At 46.0% G+C, this 22,779-nt stretch overlaps 1 protein-coding gene across 1 annotated transcript in view; it reads left to right on the top strand.

The window, feature by feature from the left end:
- The window catches only part of CACNA1H (calcium voltage-gated channel subunit alpha1 H), a 1,553,446-nt gene that overhangs the window by 1,449,648 nt on the left and 81,019 nt on the right, over positions 1–22,779 (top strand). The window contains exon 30 of the mRNA XM_085629001.1: positions 17,830–17,908. Within this exon, the coding sequence (XP_085485127.1) occupies positions 17,830–17,908 (79 nt within the window). The remainder of the gene's footprint in view (positions 1–17,829; positions 17,909–22,779) is intronic.

Genomic DNA, 22,779 nt, shown 5'->3' with positions numbered 1-22,779 from the left:
GTTAAGTTTCCTTCGTCGTTGTATGTCTAATCCCTCCCACCCCACCCACCACTCTTACCTGCACGGGCCGCACCGGCATATGCTCCTCTTGACAATGACATCTGTTATTACACTTGCTAGTTGCCAAACCTGCCACTTTGTTAAATCAACTTTATACTGCACATACAGGGTGTCAGAGTGAAGAAAAAGCTTTCCCTGTGGCACTTAAAATGTAATATGATTTCGGATGTGTGTGTTCTCTAGAAACCCTTCGTGAATGTTGAACTAGAAGTAAATTCTTCACTGCTAACCTTTGACAGGAGCAGATTCTCAAACCCACACATCCCCTCAGCGCTCAGGTGACAACACAGGTACCTGAATTAGGCATCATGCAGTGCACCAAAGGGAGCCCTTACAATAGCTTCAGGAATGGATGAAAATGAGTCCTGATGACTTTCAAGTCATCTGATTTTTAAATAGACTCTGTGGGAAACATTTGTTTAGAATCAAAGGCCCATCTTCCTACGCTTTGGACCAAAAGCAGCTTTTGGAATAATGCATTTAGGAACATGTGCTTTCAGGTTCCCTTTGACTCCGGGTTTGGAGTAACTGGGATGTGAGATGTTTAAAAAAGGAAGGAGATAAGCAGGGATAGCTCTTGCCTGAAAGCTTTTCAGGAGAATAGAGAATGGATTGTACGGCTGTACAAGATGTAAATGGGAGCCCTCAGGACTTTAGTATGATTAGATTAGGAGTCTTCGTCTGTACAGACTGGTTTGATTCGTTACATTGCTTCACCTACAGCTAGCACAGAGGTGAACCAAACAGATGATGGAGAGAAGACCTTTTGCTTGATGAACTTAAGAATCCACAACTTGGAATGTTTTGTTGCTAGCTTTGTCTTGAAGCACTGGGTCGTAAAGGGCTCTATGGGTAATAGCCTCTTGCAGACTCCAAAAGGCATGGGGGTCTGACCCTACCAGTGAAACCTGCTTATCCCTGTATAATTGCTCTCCTGTATCTGGAGGGTGCAGAAGGTTCTGGGAAGAGAAAGCTGGGGCCTGCTTTGAAGGAAACTAGAGGACCAGTGTAGGAAATTGGGTCACTGTTTGAGGGGATGAAATTATTCTCAAGCAGCAACCTCCATTTTGGTAAAGTCACAAGCAAAATCCAAATTAACCTGTGCTCAAACCTCATGTGGCTTGGCGCAGAGCAGTCAGGCTAAACTTAGAGGGAAAGCTTAAAGTATTTTTGCAAAACTTCAAACAGTAACATAGAGAAAACACACCACAAAAAGATCCCACCACAGAGTTAGAAAAATAGAGTAGTTTTTAATGAATAAAACCAGACCAAACAACAATAGATTTTTGTAAAAATAGTGCGGAAACAGGTAAAGCACTAACTGGGGATATCTGGGCGCACCAGACCGGGACAAAATCACAAGTTTAGGCTGACTGCGATGTAGCACGGGCCAGCAGCTGGGACCTATTGAGGCCCGCCGAACAAAATACCTTGAAACCTAGTTTTAATCCTAGTTTGAGGAGTGTTGCGAGGATCCGGGTTAAAGATGCCTGAGTTCTGCAATGGGGCAGGGCTGTAATACAAGGTCCTATTGCGTCAATATCGAGGATTCAGTTAATGGGGGCATTTGATGCTAAGTCCAGAGTCGGGGATGCATAATGCAGTCGGAGCGATGCGTCAGTTCTGAGGAGCTACAAGGCTGCAATCTGGAGTCCAGTGGCTTTATTGAGGAGACCAGGGACTAGCATAGCCTTGATCATCCCTTCAAGGGTCCTTTAGGACTCCTCACCTCCCATATGGAGGACTATCAAGGACTCAGCTTCGGCAACAAAGCAGCAGCAGAAATACTCAGAGCATGGCTTGGGCCGCTGGCAGAGGGAGGGTGGAATTGGTCTGCTGCGCTGAGCGACATATAGTTGTCTCGGGCAACCTCTGGCCCTCCGGTCCTCTGACGGAGCTACCTGGGGGAGGCTAGCAGGGCAGGAGGATGCTGTTTGACCACCTGGGAAAAGCCCCCAGTGGGTATTACCCAGGGGTGAGGCGCCCTACATCCTGGCTGGGTGTGGGAGTGCCGATCGAGTATTTGTTGGGGTGGGGAGGGCTGGGGAGGGGAGATGTCGCTGGCAAGTTGGGGTTGCTTCAGTGGGAGGGGGAGGAGGTTACTGGAGTGTTAGATGGTTGCTCTATGTTACTCCGCCGGATGGGGGCTCCTGGGAGCGCGCTGGAGGACAAAAAGGTGGACTCAAGCAATGTGACTTCTGAGTTGGCCACTGTACTAGGCTTTTTGACATTACTGGGACTGATTTGCATCGATTGGGTGGTGCACCGGGTTAAAAAGGAGGCGAAGGGATATGGCTGATTGGGAGGCAAACAAACTGAATATCCTCCCGTGGAATGTTAGGGGGCTGGGAGATGCGAGGAAAAGACGACAAGTGTTGTCCTACCTAGATAGACAGCATACGCACATTGCAATGTTACAAGAAACGCACTTTTCACCGCAGGTAAGTAATCGATTTGCGAGCAGATGGGCTGACCACAGGGTGTTCTCTTCTTACTCCTCATATGCTCGAGGGACGGCAATACTTATAAAGAGGCAGGTGCCATTCCACCTCGGGGGGGGGGGGGTGATGGAGGATGAGAAAGGCCGATATTGCCTCATGTGGGGACGGCTGGTGGAGGTATCTGTCACACTGGCCTGCTGTTATGGGCCAAATGTTGATGACCCGCTCTTCTTCTCCACGCTGTGGGCTAAGATTATAGAGGTGAGTTCACAACATATTATTTGGGGTGGGGATTTTAATGCTACTTACAGCCCGAACTATGATAGATCACACCCGCCCGCATCATTATACAAAGACTGCGGGAATACTTAGGGACACTATAGAAGAATATCAACTTGTAGATGCCTGGAGGCATGTCCACCCTGACGCTGGTGAGGGGACACATTTCACAGCACGAGCGGCGTCCTGGGCGAGACTCGACTATTGGCTGATCTCTCGGGGACTGGGGCCTGCGATAGTTCAAGTGCAACACCTGGCCCGAACGTATTCGGAAAAAGCTCCGGTGCGGCTGACGCTGGTATCATCGGAATTGGTGATGCCGCGGGGTCGCTGGCGTATGAACGCTGCCATGCTGCTGGACACGGTGTTCCAAGAGGAATTGTGGGAGGAGGTATATGACTGCTTTGCCCGGAATAAGGGCTCGGTGAAACATTTGGAAACCATATGGGAAGCCTTCAAGGTGACCATTCGGGATTTTGTATATCCAAGGGGTTTGGGGTGCTCAGAGACATGGTCCGCTCCTTGCAAACCCTAGAGAGGGAGCTGAAAGGGATTGAGGCGGAGCTGGCTCGAAAGCCGTCTGCAGAAGCCCAGATCAGGTTTCGCGATAAACTAACAGAATACCAGGCCACGGCGCGGAGAGAGGCGAGCTTCCGGAGTAAGAACTGGAAGGCCAGAAGCTATGGTGAGGGGGAGAGACCAGGGAAGATGCTAGCGACTCTAGATCGCAAGCCTCCCTGTGCAAATAACATCTTAGAGATTGAGGATCTAGAGGGAGGGGTTTATCGTGACTCTGAGGGTATACTTCAGGCTTTCCTGCGACACTATGAACAGTTATACACCACCACCAGACGCGATACCTTGAATCTGGAAGAATTTCTGGAGGACGTGACGCTGGGGTGGCTCAGCGATAGACAGAGAGAGTTTTTATGCGCTCCATTCGAGCTGGATGAGGTACGTGAGGCGATCATGAGCATGCAGTCGGGGAAAGCTGCTGGGACGGACGGTATCCCTATTGAATTTTATAAAACATACATAGATATAATGGCCCCAGTGCTCCGTGAAGTGTATGAGGAATCGCTGGAGGTTGGCTGCCTCCCAGCCTCCATGAGGGAAGCGCTTCTGATCTCACTGTTAAAACCGGGTAAGCCGCCGAGGGCGTGTGACTCTTATAGACCGCTGTCCCTCCTGAATTGTGACGCTAAAATCCTGGCTAAATTGATTGCTACCCGCCTGAGCCTTTTACTGGAAAATCTGATCCTACCTGATCAATCGGGATTTGTCCCGGGTAGGGCCATGTCCCATAATTTGCGGACACTTTTTACGATACTTAATAATGTCGCACCGGAGCTGCCTCTAGCTGCGATTTTTCTGGATGCCACTAAGGCGTTTGATTCGGTTGAGTGGGACTATGTTTTTGGTGTACTACTGAGAATGGGCTTCCCCCCCTTGTTTTTGTCATGGATCAGATTATTGTACACAGAGCCCGAGACTAAGCTACTGATAAATGGGCGCATGTCTGGGTCACTGTCCATCACGAGAGGCACACGGCAGGGCTGCCCGCTCTCTCCATTGCTTTTTGCAATAGCGATGGAGCCACTGGCGGCGAAACTGCGTCAGCATCATAAAGACAAAGCACTGAGATGTAATATGCGGCAAATTCTAATATCCATGTATGCGGATGATATCACACTGTACGTTCGGGACCCGCAAGAAAATTTGAACCAGATTTTGAGGGAGTTTATTCGCTTTGGGAAACTGTCCGGGATCCACATCAACTGGGGAAATTCATGCATCTTCCCGCTGACATCGGCGACCATTAGGTTTGACCCTGACTTCCCACTGGCATGGTGTGATGAGGAGGTGCGCTATTTGGGGATAAGGGTGACTAGGGACAGAGATGAGCTTATGCGCCAGAATTATGGCACTATGATGATACGTATTGAGGAAAGTGTGACTCGATGGATTGCACTGCCCCTGTCCATGGCAGGCCGTGTGTCCTTGATTAAAATGGTGATACTCCCTCAGCTGCTCTATCTGTTCTTTAATATCCCGTTTCATCCGGGGAGACGCTTCTTCGCGACGCTCAGGTCGGAACTAATGAGATTGGTCTGGGGGGGCCGACAGCCGCGGTTACAGTGGGAAGTGCTCACCAGACCATATGCGCAGGGGGGCTTTGGAGTGCCTGATTTTGAGATATATTACCTTAGTGCGCAGGCCCATTATGCTTGGTACTGGATAACGCAGCCCAGATATATGCCGCAGGTACCGGCGGAGCACTGGCTGGCTCACCCGATGCCACTAGAGGGTGCACTATTTGAGCGGGTGTCGCCTAGAGACAGGAGTCCGACTACAGTCTCATGTACAATTCACGCATGGAATCGGATTAGGCATATACTGGGTAACCCCATGCAGTATGCAGCCTCATTGCCCCTTACGTACCACCCAGATATGCCCTTGTTACAAGAGGCAGTGTTTCACCGGTTCAGGAAGCGGGCGAAGATTGCGACGTGGGGGGACTTGTATCTAGGGGGAAACTTCCGTACGATGGACCAATTGCTACAGGGTCAGCAGCAGACATCGCTCGACGTCTTCTTATATCTCAGACTACGGCAGGGTTTACGTAAAATCACTCCGAATTTCCCGTAGGAACTGGGGGCACTGGCCCCACTGCAGGTAATGCTTAAATGCACGACAGCTACCCGACTGGTATCACTCATATATAGAACGGTGCACACACAGAGAGACCTAGTCGACCCTAACTCACGGGCGCGCTGGGATGGGGACCTTGGCATGCCACTCTCCGATGAGCAGTGGGAATACTGCTGTCTAGAAACTGAGAGGGTGGCGGCCAGCAGTAGACTCCGCATGATCCATTACAAGTACTTGCACCGATTATACTATACACCAGCAAAGATGCTTCGCTTTAAACTGAGGGACTCAGACAGATGCGACCGTTGTGGAGTGCCCGGGGCGGATTTTTTGCATCTGGCGTGGGTCTGCCCGGGAGTGAACGTCTATTGGCGGCAGGTGTTTGAGGCAATTTCCAGTATGACACACACGCTCATTGAACCCGCGCCGGTGATGGCGCTGCTGGGGTATGTCAAACCCGTACAAGCGGCGCATCGGAAATATGTTGCGCTGGTGCTTCTAATGGCAAAGCGAAGGGTGGCCTGTAGGTCGGGTAGGGGGAGAGCCCCGAAGTTTAAGGACTGGATAGCGGATCTGGTGATGTGCCAAGAACAGCTGGCTCTGTACTCGGAGCTGCTGCCCAGCGCTTCCAGGCCGCGGAATATCTGGGCCCCATTGACCTGCTATTTGCTGGAGCACCCGCCAGAGGGTTCGGACCCGGAAGGGGAGAGGGATGTTACGGGGAGGGAGAAACGGGCCCTGAGACGGGGAGTTAATAAGCAAAGAGAAACTGGAATGTGGCTGCGGGACGAACGTGCCTTACTACCCACTGCTGCCAAGTGACAGAATTGCCTGGGAGCTGAGGAGATGAGGAAAGTTGAGAGATTGTTTCCATGTCGGGGATAAGGGCAGGGGAGGGCTGTTGCCGCTATGGCTGTTCTGGTCAGCGATGGAGGTTGGTTTGCCAGCTACCTTCAGTAAAGAGATACAGTGGGTTGAGATGGGGTGCACTGCCACAAGTGTAAATGTACATGTCATTGCCAGTAAAGGATGTATATTCTGCAATATGACGACACTGTAACTGTTAGTGCAAAATCAATAAAAAGAGTTTAAAAATTTTTTTTTTAAAAAAGGAAATACTCAGAGCACCGTCACTGCTGGCACCTGATGGCAGTTCTGCCTCAGGCAGCCACACGGAAGATTGGACCTCACTATCCAATTTGAAACATGAATGGCTCAAGGTGACGCTACATGGTGCTATGATGACAGAATACTTAAGAGCAAACATAGCCCCTAATGGCTTGATTGTTAATAATTTCCCGCGGTTATTCCTGGAGGATGCGGTATTGAAAAAGGAGTGGTTCCTAGTAGCATGGAAATGCACTAGGGACTGGCTCATCCTTATAATTTGTACTGCTAAAAGAACAGCGGATGCTCTGCTGATCAGGATTCAGACAGCAGAAGGTGCAATCAAGGTTATTATACAAACAACAGCATACAAAACTAAATTAGCAGAGATCAACGCTGAAATTGCAGTCAATAGGGAGTACCTAATGAAACAAAAAATCTCTAAACTCCATAAAGATATACAGAAAAAGTTTACCCTTACCTAAGAGCTGATTACACAACATCAGCAACAGGTTACTCATCGGATGAAAGCTCGGGCATCTCCAGACGAGGCTCCTCATCCAACAGTGACTCTAGCACAGGCAGTTGGAACAACAAAAAAACAAGACCTTACCAACCTCCATTGTACCCACCTTACAACATGCCCCCGTACCAGGGACCCCAGTTCTGGCAATACCCAATGTACCATCAAGACCCCCTACCCTTCTTCCAACATGGTACCGGGCCACCTTTTATAAGTGACAGCTTGCTGGAGAACGTGACCAAAGAGCCAGACCACTCGATCACGTGTGTTACCACAGTCACCCCTGACTCTAATCGAATCAGAAATATCATTCGAAAAAACTGGGATATTCTTAACACGGGATTTGAATTTACCAACACCGAGGTTTGCGTTCAAACGAACGAGCAACCTCAAAGATTTGCTTATACACACGAGACCCAAGAAACAACACCACAGCTCACAGAGAACGTTATGGGACCTTCCACCCGTGAGGGGCCATTACCCCTGTGGCTCATGCTCAGTGTGCCCCCAAACCAAGGTCAACAAGAAGTTGACGTTCCCTAATGGGATACTCTGGAAAATGTTGACACATACCAATTGCAACTCATCCAACTGCGTCTACATAATGAGTTGCCCATGTGGACTCCTTTATATAGGAATGACCACAAGGCAGGTAAAAACACGCATTTTGGAGCATAAGAGCAACTTCAGATGTAACAAAACGAACACCAAAATGACAACACATTATCAATAAGAACGACATGCCCCGGATTCATTTCAATGGGGTGTTCTGGAATCACACCCGGGCATGTAAAAAAAATCACTATTTTGCCTTGAACAACAGTGGGTACTGCGGTTAGCCACTGACAAGAATGGGCTAAACGAGGATATTAGATATATCTAAAATCTACCAGATATCTCAGGAGGGTCCAGGGGAGAATATTTATAGACCAAATGGTTTCTAATCCCCTAATTCAATATATTATAACTACAAACAGGAAACCTAGGGCCAAAGCTAGAAAATTCATAAAGCAAGTGAATACTTCTACTAGTGAAAAGGAATCCCATCAGCCACCTGGGTAGCAACCCACATCATCTGGGATCCAGTAGCCCTTACTGTGCCCCCCAGAAGAAACAGGGCGACAGCATTGATGGGCAACAAGAACCTTACTAACGGTTTAAGATGTAGTATCTACCGTAGTTCTCAAAAATATGGTAGTGGTGGTGAGGGAAGCAGTGCAATGAAAAAGTGAAAATTAAAATCAGCTACTAAAACAGATATAGTACTTTATTGGTTCTGAGTGACGAAATAAAACCAGTGCAGGAGCTGTTTTGAAAAAATAACTGCTCAAGTCCAGCTAGTAAAGGAGGTCTACATGTTTCAGCCTCTCGATTATGTGTTAATCAGGCTTTCGTCAGGACCTAAGAACTTATGCTACTGCTATATGTTTATGTGTATTCCCCAAAAGTGAAAAAACAACAGTGAATGGAAATTATACAACCTACTTGGGTTGCGGATTATATCACTCAACACTCTGTTTGACTTTTTCAGGAGTGTTCGTCCATTTCCTAAAAGTAGAGAAAGACATTAAGTGCCCATTGTAATACATCAACCTGCTTCATCATTTATAGCTATGTTTAAAGGGTTCTTTAGCAACTCTTAGTACAACTATGTAATTTACAGTGTACAATTAAGGCAACCCACAAAGAAACAAAAAAACAAACGCTTACCCGTCAGTATACGGGGGCGCTCCTCACCTCACCTGGCATCCGCTCAGAGAAATGAGGCCCCGCTATAAGTAAAAATAAACGGGTATATAGCTTATTGAAAGAACCACACATATGTCTTAAAATCAATCAGACAAAACAAGCACATTTTATGCCAAACGTCCAAACAAAAAGGGGGGTTTAAAAAAAAAAAAGGTTTTAATGATGCAGCCCTAAATCACTGCCTCGTTCAGTTGTAAATGCAACGCATTTCTAAGAGCACGTAACAAGATAGATATCAGGCCACACGCTTCACTTCAAAAGGCTCACGATAAGGTATATTACTCGTGATATCAAACCATGATTATATGTCCGATAATATCGTGTGATGAAGGCATCGGCCGTATAGTTCTATCAACATAAGTTCACTAAAGCAAGCTCAATAAAGCAAGTGCTATTTACTACAACATTGTCATTGACAATGTAGGCCGCAGAAGCTGCTAAGTGATTTCTTTATAGAGACAGGCATACAAAAAGCAGTGACAATAGAAATTGTCTAGATATCTGTCTCTGCTTATTGCTGGGAAGTCACTCCAGTCATTAACAGACCCGTATGTCGTCTGACATTGTAAATAATGGAGAGTTAACAACACGTCAAAGGGTAACACAAGATAATACTCGATGCCTATAAATCTCCACAGTGGACTAACCTGTCCGTCGGTACCTCGGTCCTTATCAGAGCAGGAAGGGAAGGCGCCGACGCGCGTGTAGTAATGGTTTAAATACACAGGCTTGCTAGCGCGAAACTCCCGCGTCAGAGCTGCGCGCCGGTGCCGAGGCATCATGGGAATTTTAGTTTCTTTCCTAAGGGAAAGTCCACACTTACTCGCACGAAGCTCTTACATCAGAGCTACGTGCCAATGCCGCGGTGTCAAAGTAATTATGGTCCCTTTCACTAATGGAACATGAGCAAGCGAGTTTAACACCGGAGCTCATGGAACGTTGTATAAATACACCCGCTTACTTAGACCAAACGACTCCTTGTTGATTCAACAAAATGATTAGTAAGTCTAGTCGACTGCTTTTTGCACCTAATGGTGCTTTTATGTTCACCATGGATTCTGAAAAAACATACTAATTGTAATTCAGATAAGGTCATCTACATCATCACTTGTGTTGATAGAACTATACGGCCGATGCCTTCATCAGACGATATTATCGGACATATAATCATGGTTTGATATTACGAGTAATATACCTTATCATGAGCCTTTTGAAGTGAAGCGTGTGGCCTGATATCTATCTTGTTACGTGCTCTTAGAAATGTGTTGCATTTACAACTGAATGAGGCAGTGATTTAGGGCTGCATCATTAAAACTTTTTTTATTTTTTTTAAAACCCCCCTTTTTGTTTGGACGTTTGGCATAAAATGTGCTTGTTTTGTCTGATTGATTTTAAAACATATGTGTGGTTCTTCCAATAAGCTATATACCCGTTTATTTTTACTTAGAGCGGGCCTCATTTCTCTGAGCGGATGCCAGGTGAGGTGAGGAGCGCCCCCGTATACTGACGGGTAAGCGTTTGTTTTTTTGTTTCTTTGTGGGTTGCCTTAATTGTACACTGTAAATTACATAGTTGTACTAAGAGTTGCTAAAGAACCCTTTAAACATAGCTATAAATGATGAAGCAGGTTGATGTATTACAATTGGCACTTAATGTCTTTCTCTACTTTTAGGAAATGGACGAACACTCCTGAAAAAGTCAAACAGAGTGTTGAGTGATATAATCCGCAACTCAAGTAGGTTGTATAATTTCCATTCACTGTTGTTTTTTCACTTTTGGGGATTACACATAAACATATAGCAGTAGCATAAGTTCTTAGGTCCTGACGAAAGCCTGATTACCACATAATCGAGAGGCTGAAACATGTAGACCTCCTTTACTAGCTGGACTTGAGCAGTTATTTTTTCAAAACAGCTCCTGCACTGGTTTTATTTCATCACTCGAACAGTATCAATAAAGTACTATATCTGTTTTAGTAGATGATTTTAATTTTCACTTTTTCATTGCACTGCTTCCCTCACCACCACTACCACATTTTTAAGAACTACGGTAGATACTACATCTTAAACCGTTAGTAAGGTTCTTGTTGCCCATCAATGCTGTTGCCCTGTTTCTTCTGGGGGGCACAGTAAGGGATACTGGATCCCAGATGATGTGGGTTGCTACCCAGGTGGCTGATGGGATTCCTTTTCACTAGTAGAAGTATTCACTTGCTTTGTGAATTTTCTAGCTTTGACCCTAAACGAGGATATACCTTGGAGTCTCCTCACATGATCGTTACTTGACATCCATGTTCGCATTTGATGGTAACACCCAACTAACGGGCTCTCAACCTATACAACCTTTTGACATCACAACCCAGTATATAATGCACCACTGTCACTCATTAGCACACCCAATTAATACCTAGGGGTGGTGAAGGAAATATACGGAGTTGCCAGCTATTTAGGACATCAGCACCCCTCTGATAGTTTTTTGTACTACACGATAGTCTCAGGGCTCTCACAGAGCTGTCACTACTTTAGGACAATTCTATATTACTGAATATATTCTTTGATAAAAATTGGCACTTAGAAACCTGAGTAGATGATGTTACCCGGTTCCGCGAGTTGTGTTTACCGTTGTGATTGCTCCTTTGCCACTCGGGGCCAGCCCAACATGGCGCTCTCACAGCGAAGTTAGCGGTGCAGCCCCGTCTGACACTGCTTTCCGGGAGTCCCGGAAGTCCCGCCCCCCTCACTCGACCGGCCGGGTATAACCACACAGGCGCAATTGCTTGCAGAAGCAGCCTGGTCCGGTAGAGGGAATGGGTAGGAATACGGGAGGTTCCACACTTCGTAACTGTTAGTATTTTAGGAAGCACTTTGCCCTACGACGGCTGTCCATATTTGGGATGTGTTTTGCGCTCATGACAAAAGCTCATGACTGTTATTCACCGCGGCTCTTTGCTCCCGAGTCCGTGGTGTTTTCCGCATCGCATGAACCGGAACCAAGGCAACGGGCACCGCAATCATTGTTCTGTGGTCCTGGCATGCACCATTTTGGTATTTACCCTCGATATTGCAGAGCACTGCTCCACGTGATGGCTACATGTGTTTTTAGTTTGTGCAGGACGGTCTGTGGGGATGTGGGACTGCCACACTAGTTGCCAGCCAGCAACATTACAGATACTGACTTCGGTTAGTGTTACGTGTGTTTCCGGTAGGTACGAGTGGAGGCCGCTTCTCACAATCAACACGTCAGTCCCCTGACTAGACTGTTTGAGAATCCTTCCCCATGACGCGCACATTATACCCTTGTGTGACACCATCGAGGCCCATGACACGCTGGCCCCAGGGTTTGGCGTTACCAATTGAGCACTAACTGTGGAACCTGGTTTCCCAACTTTGTCTTACTCTTGTTCACCAGGACACGATACTTTAGTGCTTACCTCTACCGGTACTCGATGCCGCTAACCGTTGACCCAACCTGGGTGAGTTCCACAGCTTTGCCACCATTAGTGTTGATTTTGACATATGCTCTCTTGTTGTTTTATCTGCTGCCTTTTAATGTTTTTAACTGACCCAGATCACAGTTGATGCATGTCACAGCTCACCTGTGTTCAGCACGCGTGTAATACACCATGATTCTTTAATGGTGCATCCTCAACATCGCGTTGTCCTTGATATGATGTTATAATATTGTCATATTGTTTTATTTTGCAGGTCTTGGTATAGATCAACTGGTACCACACATTTTTTAGGGTGCTGTACGCGTGGTCAGTATATATACTTCATTGAGGTTTTGACCACCACCAAAAAAGTGTAGGTAGTTTGAAGTCTGATCCTGAGGAATTGCCATCAATAGATAACAGGCAAGAAACATGTTGACCTTCTTTCATTAGCACATACCCTCACAATCCTTAGAGTGAGAATGTGCGTTTTGTTCTGGTTTTAATCAGGTTAGTGACCACAACTCGTTAAAATTGTTCTGAGTGGATCACTAATCCCTGTTTTATTTTTCACATCCCCACATATCACCGTCACCTACACTAGCTACATTTCCACTAGGGCCCTCCCATGCATTCCATACAACGGCATTGGAAATAGAGATCTCCGCCAAGAAGGCCCCACCACGGGCGCCTGATCGGGTATTGCACCGCCGACCCGATAAGGAGCAAGACCGGACGATGAAGCAAGACACCCGCTTGTTGGATGTGTGAGGGTCTCTTTCCCAAAAGGAGGAATCTTTTCTCCTGCCCACCCTTAACATCCATACCCTGTTACCTCTTGTGTTTTTACCATTACCTGCATCACGCCACAGGAACTACATACCACTTCTAGTCTCGCTTTATTGAGGCTTCCATCGACAAGCGATGCGAGGGCCTGTGCCGTGGATGCTTTGCGCAGTGGCGGTTCTGAAGGTGATGCAGGCTGTGGTGGTAATGCAAGTCTTTGCGACAGTTCTAATCCACGCAGAAAAAGAGATATATCGGTTCTCCTCTTGGTTGCACCACGCAGCAGAGGGGATGTGTCGGTTCCGCTGGATCCACAGAGGCTAGCAAAGCACCCTAAGCCCACTTCCAAGGGTCCATGTCTGGGATGGCACCCCTTGGCAGGGTAGACCCACTGATGTCTGAGTCCAGGTTCAGGGGCAAGGTTGTTGAAGCCTTCTGTCCATGAGGGTTAGGTTAGGAAGCCAGCCAAGTCACTTCGGGGTTCTGGGTTTAAGAGATGTAGGTCCAGTCCCCACCCAGGCAGGAGGGCAGCAGGTCAGAACAGCAAAGTAGCAACACAACAAGGCAGTATTCCAGTAGAGTGCAATTCAGCAGAGTGGCAGTCCTTCAGAAACACAACAGTCCTTCTTCCTGGAAGAGTATCCACAGGTAAATGTAAATGTAAATGTGCAGATATTTATATAGCGCAAATCACCAACCGGTCTCTAAGCGCTTGCTTAGGGAACCCATCCTGGTATTCCCCTGTGAGATAACCCAGCAGGGCTTCCACAAGGTGAAAGCCAGGCATCCCGCCGCGAGGGGACATTGTGGAGATTAAGCAAGCTATTGCCCAGAGTCGCAGAGTGTGAACCCATGAATCAAGTATGCACTGGAGCGAGAATTATCGAGTCCATGGACAATTTATGGACTCAAGACCCAGCCGAGCCGGGAATTGAACCCTGGTCCCGGGCTGACCTCTGCTTCCAGGTCTGCCTACTCTAACCAGTGAGCCACACTTCTCCACAAGGTCCAGAAGTGTACTGAGGAGTTGGTGCCTGAGGTTCACTTTTTATACCTAGTTTGCCTTTGAAGTAGGGGATAGGTTTCTAGAGGTTTCCCTTTGAAGTCTCCAGAGATCCTGACTTCCCTGCCTTGGCTCCAGATTAACTACAGTGGGTATGAAGCCGTTTGTGTGGAGGCAGGACACAGCCTATTCAGGTTTAACCCCTTCAGCGCGGCGCGGATTCCCGCGCCGTGCTGAAGGGTTCGAGCGCGGGCGGGGCCATGACGGAATGGTTCCGTCATCCGCACAGCTCAACCGATGCTCATGACGGAACCGTTCCGTCATGAGCATCGAAGAGGTTAAGTGGCGCTGTGCCCAGATCCTCCCTCCCATCCTGCCAGTGTTGTCCCATCCAGGCACACCTAGCTCCCTATTGTGTGTGGCTGTTTAGTGGGAATACACAGAGCTTAACTGTCAGCTGCACCCAGTCATGTGACCCGAGTACAGGCTACAGACACTAAAGGGCTAAGGCAGAAAAATGTCAACTTCTAAAAGTGGCATTTTCAGAAAAGCATTTTAAAATCCGACTTCACCATAAGTTAGGATTTTAAATTGTGATTCTAGAGGCACCAAACATGATCTGGTTATCTCTTTCCATTTGCAAATGACTCTTATAAAATGTCATAGGCAACTCCAATGTTAACCTATATGAAAGCTCAGCCTTGTAGTAGTGAACAATGAAGTTAAGAGCTTTTCACTACCAGGACATGTATAAGTTAAAATTACATCTCCTACTTTTCAAATACATTGCATCCTTCCCTCTGTATTGTCCATGGCCTACTCCAGGGGTGACTTACATGAATTAAAAAGGAAGATTTGGGCCTGGCAAAAGGTTACATTATTTGGATTACTAGGACATAACTAGTACACTATTGAGTGCAGGATAGGTCTTCCTCTATTAGAAAAATATTTATTTTGCCAGATGGAAATGGCAGTTTAAAACTGCACACACTGCAATGTCTGGCTTGAGACATGTTTAAAGTGGGTGGCACAACCAGTGCTGCAGGGCAGGTAGTAGCATTTACTTTACATGACCTGGGTACATGTAGTACCATTTTAGTAGGGACTTATAAGTGATTTAAATATGCCAATTGGGGATAAGCCAATATTATCATGTTTAGAGAAAAGATCACAAGCACTTTAGCACAGGTTAGTAGTGGTAAAGTGCACAGAGTCTGTAGGCCAGCAAAAACAAGATCAGCACAAAATGGAGGAGGAAGGCAAAAAGTTTAGAAGACCACCCTACAGCTGACAGGTGTAACACCCAGTTACAACCAAGCATTTCTCTTGGCTGCATCCCTGAAACATATTCCATATGCCTCAGGAGAGCAGAAAGAACCTGCAGAAAAAGAAAGTGGAAGCTGTTGAAGAGCAGTGCCAGAAACCAATTAGAAATGGATACATATCTGTTAACTTGAACTGGGGTTATGAGCGGCCCTCCTGTAACTTGAAGCTGTAAAGTGGTGTCTGGGGACTCAGTCCAGACCATCTGAAGACTTTTGAAGTTAACAAATGGAAGTCAGAAAACTGTTTCAATACATGGGATTTAGAAAATATTTAGGGCCTCATTTACAAGCCCATTTCACTGCCAGTGCGTCACTTTCTTTGACGCACTGGTGGCGCAATGGACTTGTCCATATTTACAAGGCTACGTAAAGTCACCCTGCGTGACTTTTCATGGCCTTGTAAATACTGGCCCCTTTCACACATTACTCTGTGAGAAAGCGCCATTCCTTGGGTGTTGCTTTGAGTGTCCCCACGCAGCATCCATGGAACGTGACACATTCTTAGATTTACAACGTTTTGTAAAGCTGGGAATACGTCAGAATCCTACACCTCCCCAGAGGAGGTGTAAGAGTGGCGCAACAAGGAGTCATTCTTTTATCTCTTCTTGTCTCTTCCTCTGTCTATACTTGCTGCATTCTGCAGCGCGCATAGATAAAGAGGAAAATGGTATCAATGCAAGGTGTCCCTTCCTGCACAAAAAGAATCATCCCTGCAGCGCAGTCACCCTTGCAAAATGACACAAGAGTGTCTGCGCTGGCACATGGCAGGCAATAGTGTGCCAGCGCTGGGGAAGAATGCTAATGAGTCCTATTGTTGTTAAAAATGACACAGCTCGGCGCAGCAAAATGGCTTGCTGCTTCGCGCTGCATCATTTTCTTGTAAATGAGGCCTCAAATCTTCAGAGAACTTGCAGAAGAAGGCTACCCAATAAAGACATAACCTCAGTGGCTTCATCTTACAATTTCTACCTGCTTGGCACTCTCTGGTGCGAAGTTCAAAGAAACAGCGAGACCACTCAACAGATGTGTCTGAAGTTATGCAGCCCTTCTTGGTACAGCTGTCAGTCTTGATGCACTAAAAATGTTGATCGCCGAAGAAGTTTCTAAGTCGGAAGTTAAAAGCTTTGACCAAATCTAACCACTCACTTCTGCCTGGCTATAGTCCATCAGGAGTTGGCTGTGAAGTGAGCTTATGTCCTGGGTTATTATACCTCATATTCTCACATTGATTTTTCATTTCCTATTTTTTCAATGGGACAATTTCTGTTTTTTGTTACTAATCCTGAATTCTAAACCCAGTCATCTTTTTTTGTGTCAATTCTATTTTATCTAATTTAGTTTAGAATTGTCTTTATTTCTCAACTATGTGTTGTTCTCGTGTTGGTTCACATGTATCCCACCAAACATGCGTTTCTCTGATGAACATCCTGCTGCTTTAGCCAATGTACTAAGGGCAAGTCAGGGATTCCTCAAAAAGACCAGCACACCTTGTGGAATTGGATTGTTTGGGCTTTGTGGGCACACAGCCACAGCTGCAATCAAAACTGTGGCCTCTGTTCCCTTGCTTAACAATCCAGTGTTCTACACTTGGTAAAGTCATATACTGAATTTACTATAGCTTTACACCTGATGTAGTGGGCTCTACCTCCTGTTGAAGGCCCGCTCCAGCCTTAGCAAGGGAGTGGATCTTTAATGTCTGGTATAGCCGGCCACGGAGGGCTGTTAGGTTATTAGAACACTCCGCCCCTAGAGGGCAGAAGTTTCTAATTTGTTAAAACAGAGGCCTCTCAGAACCTGAGGGGGTTTAAATCCCCTCAGGCTCAGAGAGGCCTTTGTTCACAGCAACAGCTGTGAAATGAAAAAAAAACATTGGAATGTTACTCTCCGGACTTCTACTAGCCATTAGAAGCCCGAAGCACTCCAGTGTCTTCAATGAAGCACCAAATATTCCAACATTCCAGTGTTCTAATTAACATTAAAGCCCCTCACTAGGAGATTGAGGCCTCTCACCTTGTGAAATTGGACTTTTGTTGATTTGTATAAGTATCATGTTGTTTACCACAAAGGCGCTAGTCTGTGTTTCTGTTTTGTCTCAGAATGGGATCGATTTGTTTTCTTGTTATCATGCTGTCATGTAGTTGGCCAGGAAACCTTATGAAAATGTTAATGTAATGTTGATCCTATCAAATGTGCGTGCTCTACTGATATTTTCTACAGTCCTTTGACCAAGTAAAGTTTTCTGCATATAATGCTGAGAACAGTAGAAGTATTTTGTATATAATATTTTGAGGTTAATGGAATCATTATTTTTACAGACAATCGTTACAGTTTTGATGAAACTCTAGAGTACATCTCTGTAGCATGTAGTGATGCTGCATGCCAATGGAACATATCCATGAGGTTCATGCACCCTGTTCCATTCATCATAGAACCCAGCTACACCTAATTCTTTTTCTTGTTTTCTCCTTGTGTAGGTAGGAAACCTTGGCCTACTTTTTATGCTGCTGTTTTTTATCTATGCTGCCCTGGGAGTGGAGTTGTTTGGGAAACTAGGTGAGTAATGCTCTCTCTCTGTTCACACAGCATCTTTTTCCTCCAGGCATTCAAATCTGCTTGATCCCTTTCTTTAGCCAGCCTTCACCTGTGATGCCACTCTAATAGCAGGCCAGGAGTAGAAAGCTTTCCTTTGCTTCAGGGTTTCAAAACAAAATTGGCGGCTGTGATCGCCAGGGGCAACAACAAAGAGTGAGCTATCCGCAGCGCGCTAGTCATGGGCGGGAGATGGGCTTGTGAGCCGCACATGGAGCAGGCAGATGGGACTTAGAGAACATTGGCTTAACATCTTAATTTGCAGCAGGCACAGTGAACCAATGGCGTTTAGCTTCTTGATAGAGGAAATTGATGTTTCTGCTAGGGTACCAGTGTGAATTCCACTATACATATTATGTCTTGTTATTGACCGACACATCCTTCTCTGTTATGCTGGTAAAATACTTCGCATCGTTGTATTGGTTTTGAATGATAATTGATCGCATCCTCAGTCACTGCAGTGTCCTATGGAGACATTTCTCATAGAACTATATGTGTGGGTGATTGTGTGTGTCTTTGTAAAATTGAGTGTATATGTGCCTGCATGTCTATGTGTACATGTGTCTGAGTTTGTTTTTTTGTGAAAGTGTCCAGTGACAATACCTCTTGAAAGCATTAGGCAAAATATGGGTCTCTTACGTCATATGTGGAAAATGGTTCCTGGGAGGGCAGCTTCGAAGTTGCTTCAAATTTCATAAATGTTTCTCCTTGAAACGATCAATTAAAAAACAACAGACTTTAATATAAAAATGTATTGATGGATACCACACAATTTAGAAACTGTACACTACATTGAAGTCAATATACAACATATTTGGATACAAACAGGTCTTTGTGTCCACTTGTGTAGCTGTGTGTGCGTTTACACGCGTGTCTGGGTGACACAAGATTCTATATCCTTTTGACTTCCCGCATGTTAAATTTTCAGGAAGAATATTTTTGACCTGCTCTCAATGATTCCTGCTATCTCTCCAATGCCGGAAGTTGGAAGTGATATTGACAGTCTTGTGGTGGGTGTGAGGGTGTCAAATGTATAATGTGTAGCCTGAACGTTGTTTTCTCCGAAGATAAATAGAGGATGTGCCCAGTAGCTTATCAATATTGGATGGTGTTAATTGTGGCTTTAAAAGAGCATAGAATCCTTGGCAAAGCAATCAGATGGAAAGTTGACAAGCTATACAAATGCACTTTTTTCCCATTCAAGATTGGAACAATACTAAGATTTTCCATTTTCATTTACACCACAGGGCTTTTTTAGGGATCCCAGAAAAGAGGAAGTACATTCCCAGCCATTTCCAAGCAAATAGATGAACTTAGGCATGAATGTCCAGAGTAGTTTGAGAGCTTAATGTCCATGATTCTAGCATTGTCAGCAATATATTTCAGATGTCCCTTGCCTTACATCTCTGTATCACAGTGTGGGCCTCGTTTTGGAAATTCACTATCATTAGCACAATTCGTTTTATCATTCACCACTTCCATAAATGGTATACACTGCACAGTATTAACCTCTTCGCTGCGGCGCAAATTCCGCCGCAGCGCTACCGCAGTGCTGACATTCCAATCGCGGGCGTGGTCATGACGTCTCCCGGCCGTCGTCCGCACACGCCCATCGTGACTCATGCCGGCCGGGAGACGTCATGAGCACGGAAGAGGTTAAAGAGAAGTAACCTGCATACAAGTAGGGTATACTTTGTTGATATGCTATTCCAAAGGAATTTAGTGACAGTGTGATCATCTGCAATGTGAATTTTAACACAGGGCAGATTTATAAAAAAAAGTCACACAACGCAACGCAGAAAAACAACTCAATGCACTGCATTGTGTGACAGGTAGAGGGCAGGAAAGCGCCATATCTACTAACACAACTTCCTGCACAAAAACAATCCCCTGAATCTATTCCCTCTTTCGACTTGTGCTGCAGAATGTAGCACACATTGAAAGCGGAAAAACAATAAGAAATAAACACATTTCTACTTGCTGCGCCTCACCTGGAGTGGTATAGCATTTTGAAGCATTACCAGGTTTACAAGTCTTAGTAAAACTGGGAATGCACCAAAGTCCATGGGTGGATGCGTAGGAACACCAACGCTCCACCCAAGGAATTGTTTCCTAGGGCAGAGTATTGCAAGGCAGTGACTTGCGCTGCCTTGCATTACTCCAGATTTACTAAGCCATGAAGAGCCACCAAGGTGGCTTAGCGTTGCTCAGTATATCTCACTGAAGCCCTTGTGTTGCCTTGCGCCACCTTGCGTGATGCAATGGCAACACAAGGGATTCGTACATCTGAGCCCAAGGATCTCATCAGGGCTATGACGTTCAATCAAGTTTGCGTTATATAAAACTTTATAAATAAATCAATCAATCAATCAGGTTTCTTATATAGCGCGACTACTCACCCGTGAGGGTCTCAAGGCGCTGAAGGGTAAAGGATCTGCAGTTCAGTCAAAGAGCCAGGTCTTGAGGTCCTTCCTGAATTACGGCAGCGATGATGATTGCCTGAGGTGCAGAGGCAGGGAGTTCCAGGTCTTCGCAGTGAGGTAGGAGAAGGATCTTCCTCCATCCGTGGTCTTGCGGATCCGTGGGATGGAGTCCAGGGCCAATTGGGCATAACGGAAATGTCTGGTGGTAGTGTAGAAGTACAGGTCCAGCGCTGTAGAGAGCTTTGTAGGCATGTGTGAGGAGTTTTAAGGTAAGTCTTTTGTTGATAGGTAGCCAGTGAAGGTCTCTCAGATGGCGGTTGATTTGGCTGCAGCGTGAAATGTTCAGGATGAGTCTGGTGAAGGCGTTCTGGATGTTCTGCAGTTTCTTTTGGAGTTTCTGAGTGGTGCTGGTGTAGAGTGCGTTGCCGTAGTGCTGACGAGCGCATGAGTGACCGCTTTCCTGGACTAGGCAGGATCCACTTGAAGATCCTACGAAGCAGGCAGAGTGTGTGGTAGCATGAGGATGAAACTGCGTTAGTTTTGAGGCTCATTGAGAGCGAGGAGTCCAGGATGATGCTGAGGTTTCTCGCGTGGTCCGTGGGTGTTGGGGGAGTTCCAAGCACTGCGGGCCACCAAGAGTTATCCCATGCAGCGTTGATTTAAATATATGCAAATTAAGTTATACAATGTTCAATTGTCTAGTGGCATACGCTGCGTAAACCTTCATGGCTGTCTGTAAAGCCACATTGCGGTGATGTGGGTGTGAAGATTACTGCCTCTGTGGTGGCACTTCCTATATACCTTTGGGTTGGAAAAGGAACAACTCTTCTGGGTATTTGCACGCTTTAGAAGCATTAATAACATAACTCTCCCACCCCATGATGTTGCATATATTTTGTGATTGCATCTCCCATTCAGGGGGTCTGGAGCATTCCTGGGACATTTTATACATCATCTTAGTTTAACCTGTATCCTTTGCATGGTTTCCCCTGTCCTTTTGCCTCTATCTCCTTTATTTTTGATTGTGTGCTGGACTTTGTTTTTGCTTTTTGTGTACTCTGGGCACTTTACCACTACTGATAAAGTGCAAGTCCTTCCAGTGTAAATTATTATTGGCATTGGGTATCCATGACTGCCATATTTGCTTTACTGGTAAGTCGCTAGTAAAATGCACTGTTGGTGCCCCGGGCCTGTAAATAAAATGCTACTAGTGGGCCTGCAGCACTGATTGTGCCACCCACATGAGTAGCCCTGTAAACATGTCTCAGACCTGCCACTGCAGTCTCTGGAGTGCAGTTTTAAACTGCCATGTCAACATGGCAAGAGCTCCCACTTACATGTAAGCACACTTAAGGTAGGCCCAAGGTATCCCCATGGCCAGGTACCATATATGTGAAAGGTAGGACATTTACTGGTGTGTTCTACTTGTCATGATAGTGAAATACTGTGAATTTCAACTGGGAAGAGATAGTCAATTGGAGTTTGTGCTCCCTGAGCTCAGAATTAAAAGATACATTTAAGGTTGTTTTTAAATTGAGTGTTTGAAAAAGCCACTTCTAGAAAGTGGTTATTTTCTTGCTTTACCATCCTGTGCCTCAGCCTGCTTGTGGAATCAATGTCTGGTTAAGAGTGACAGCTGGGTCGTTTGTGCATTCACTCTAGACAGTCACACAAAGGGAGATGAGGTGTGCCATGGATATCCTGTTGGGCCTTCCTTACCTAGGGTGGTGGGAGGAGTTGTCACCAGCACCTTAATAGGGCTATGCCTGGCCTCTCACAATGCTGTCTCCACCCTCCAGTAGTGTGTCTGGAGCCAAGGCAGGAGTTTGAGGACAACAAAGATTTTCCTTTGAAGAATGCCTACTTCAAAGGCCAAAAGGGGTATAAGTATTGGACCTCTAACTCTTCATCTTTGTAACACTTCTGGACTTAGGACTCTGCCAAGAAGAAGACCGGAAGCGCTTACAGGAGGAGTACTGCCCCTTTGCTGTGTGTTACTTTGCTGGATTGACCTGCAGTTGCTGCTTCTGTCTGTGGGCAGTGAAAGAACTGTACTTTGCTTTCCTGTATCCTGCTTTTCCAAGGTTCTCCATGGGATTGTGTGTGATTGCGTCCTGTTGGAAGTCTCAGGGCCATCAAAGACTTCATCTGCAGCATCTCTGAACTCCACTGCTGGGAGTTCTGACCTGCCAAGTGGTGCCAATATCAGTTCTGGGCTCTTGGGGGTGGTTCTGTTGCTTTAAGACTTGAAAATACATGCATCGCAAGCTTGCTGTGTGGTTGAAATGTAAATATAAATGTAAATGTAGTGCATTTATATAGCGCTCCGCACCCCCCCCGAAATGGTCTCTCAGGCGCTGTGCACATACCGCTGTGGAACCCTTCCTGGCCTTTCCCTGTGAAGTGCCCACT

Source organism: Triturus cristatus, chromosome 10 (genome assembly GCF_964204655.1).
Source record: "Triturus cristatus chromosome 10, aTriCri1.1, whole genome shotgun sequence".
NCBI lineage: Eukaryota > Metazoa > Chordata > Amphibia > Caudata > Salamandridae > Triturus > Triturus cristatus.
Note: the sequence above shows the minus strand (reverse complement) of the source record. Positions and strands in the feature narration are given on the sequence as shown.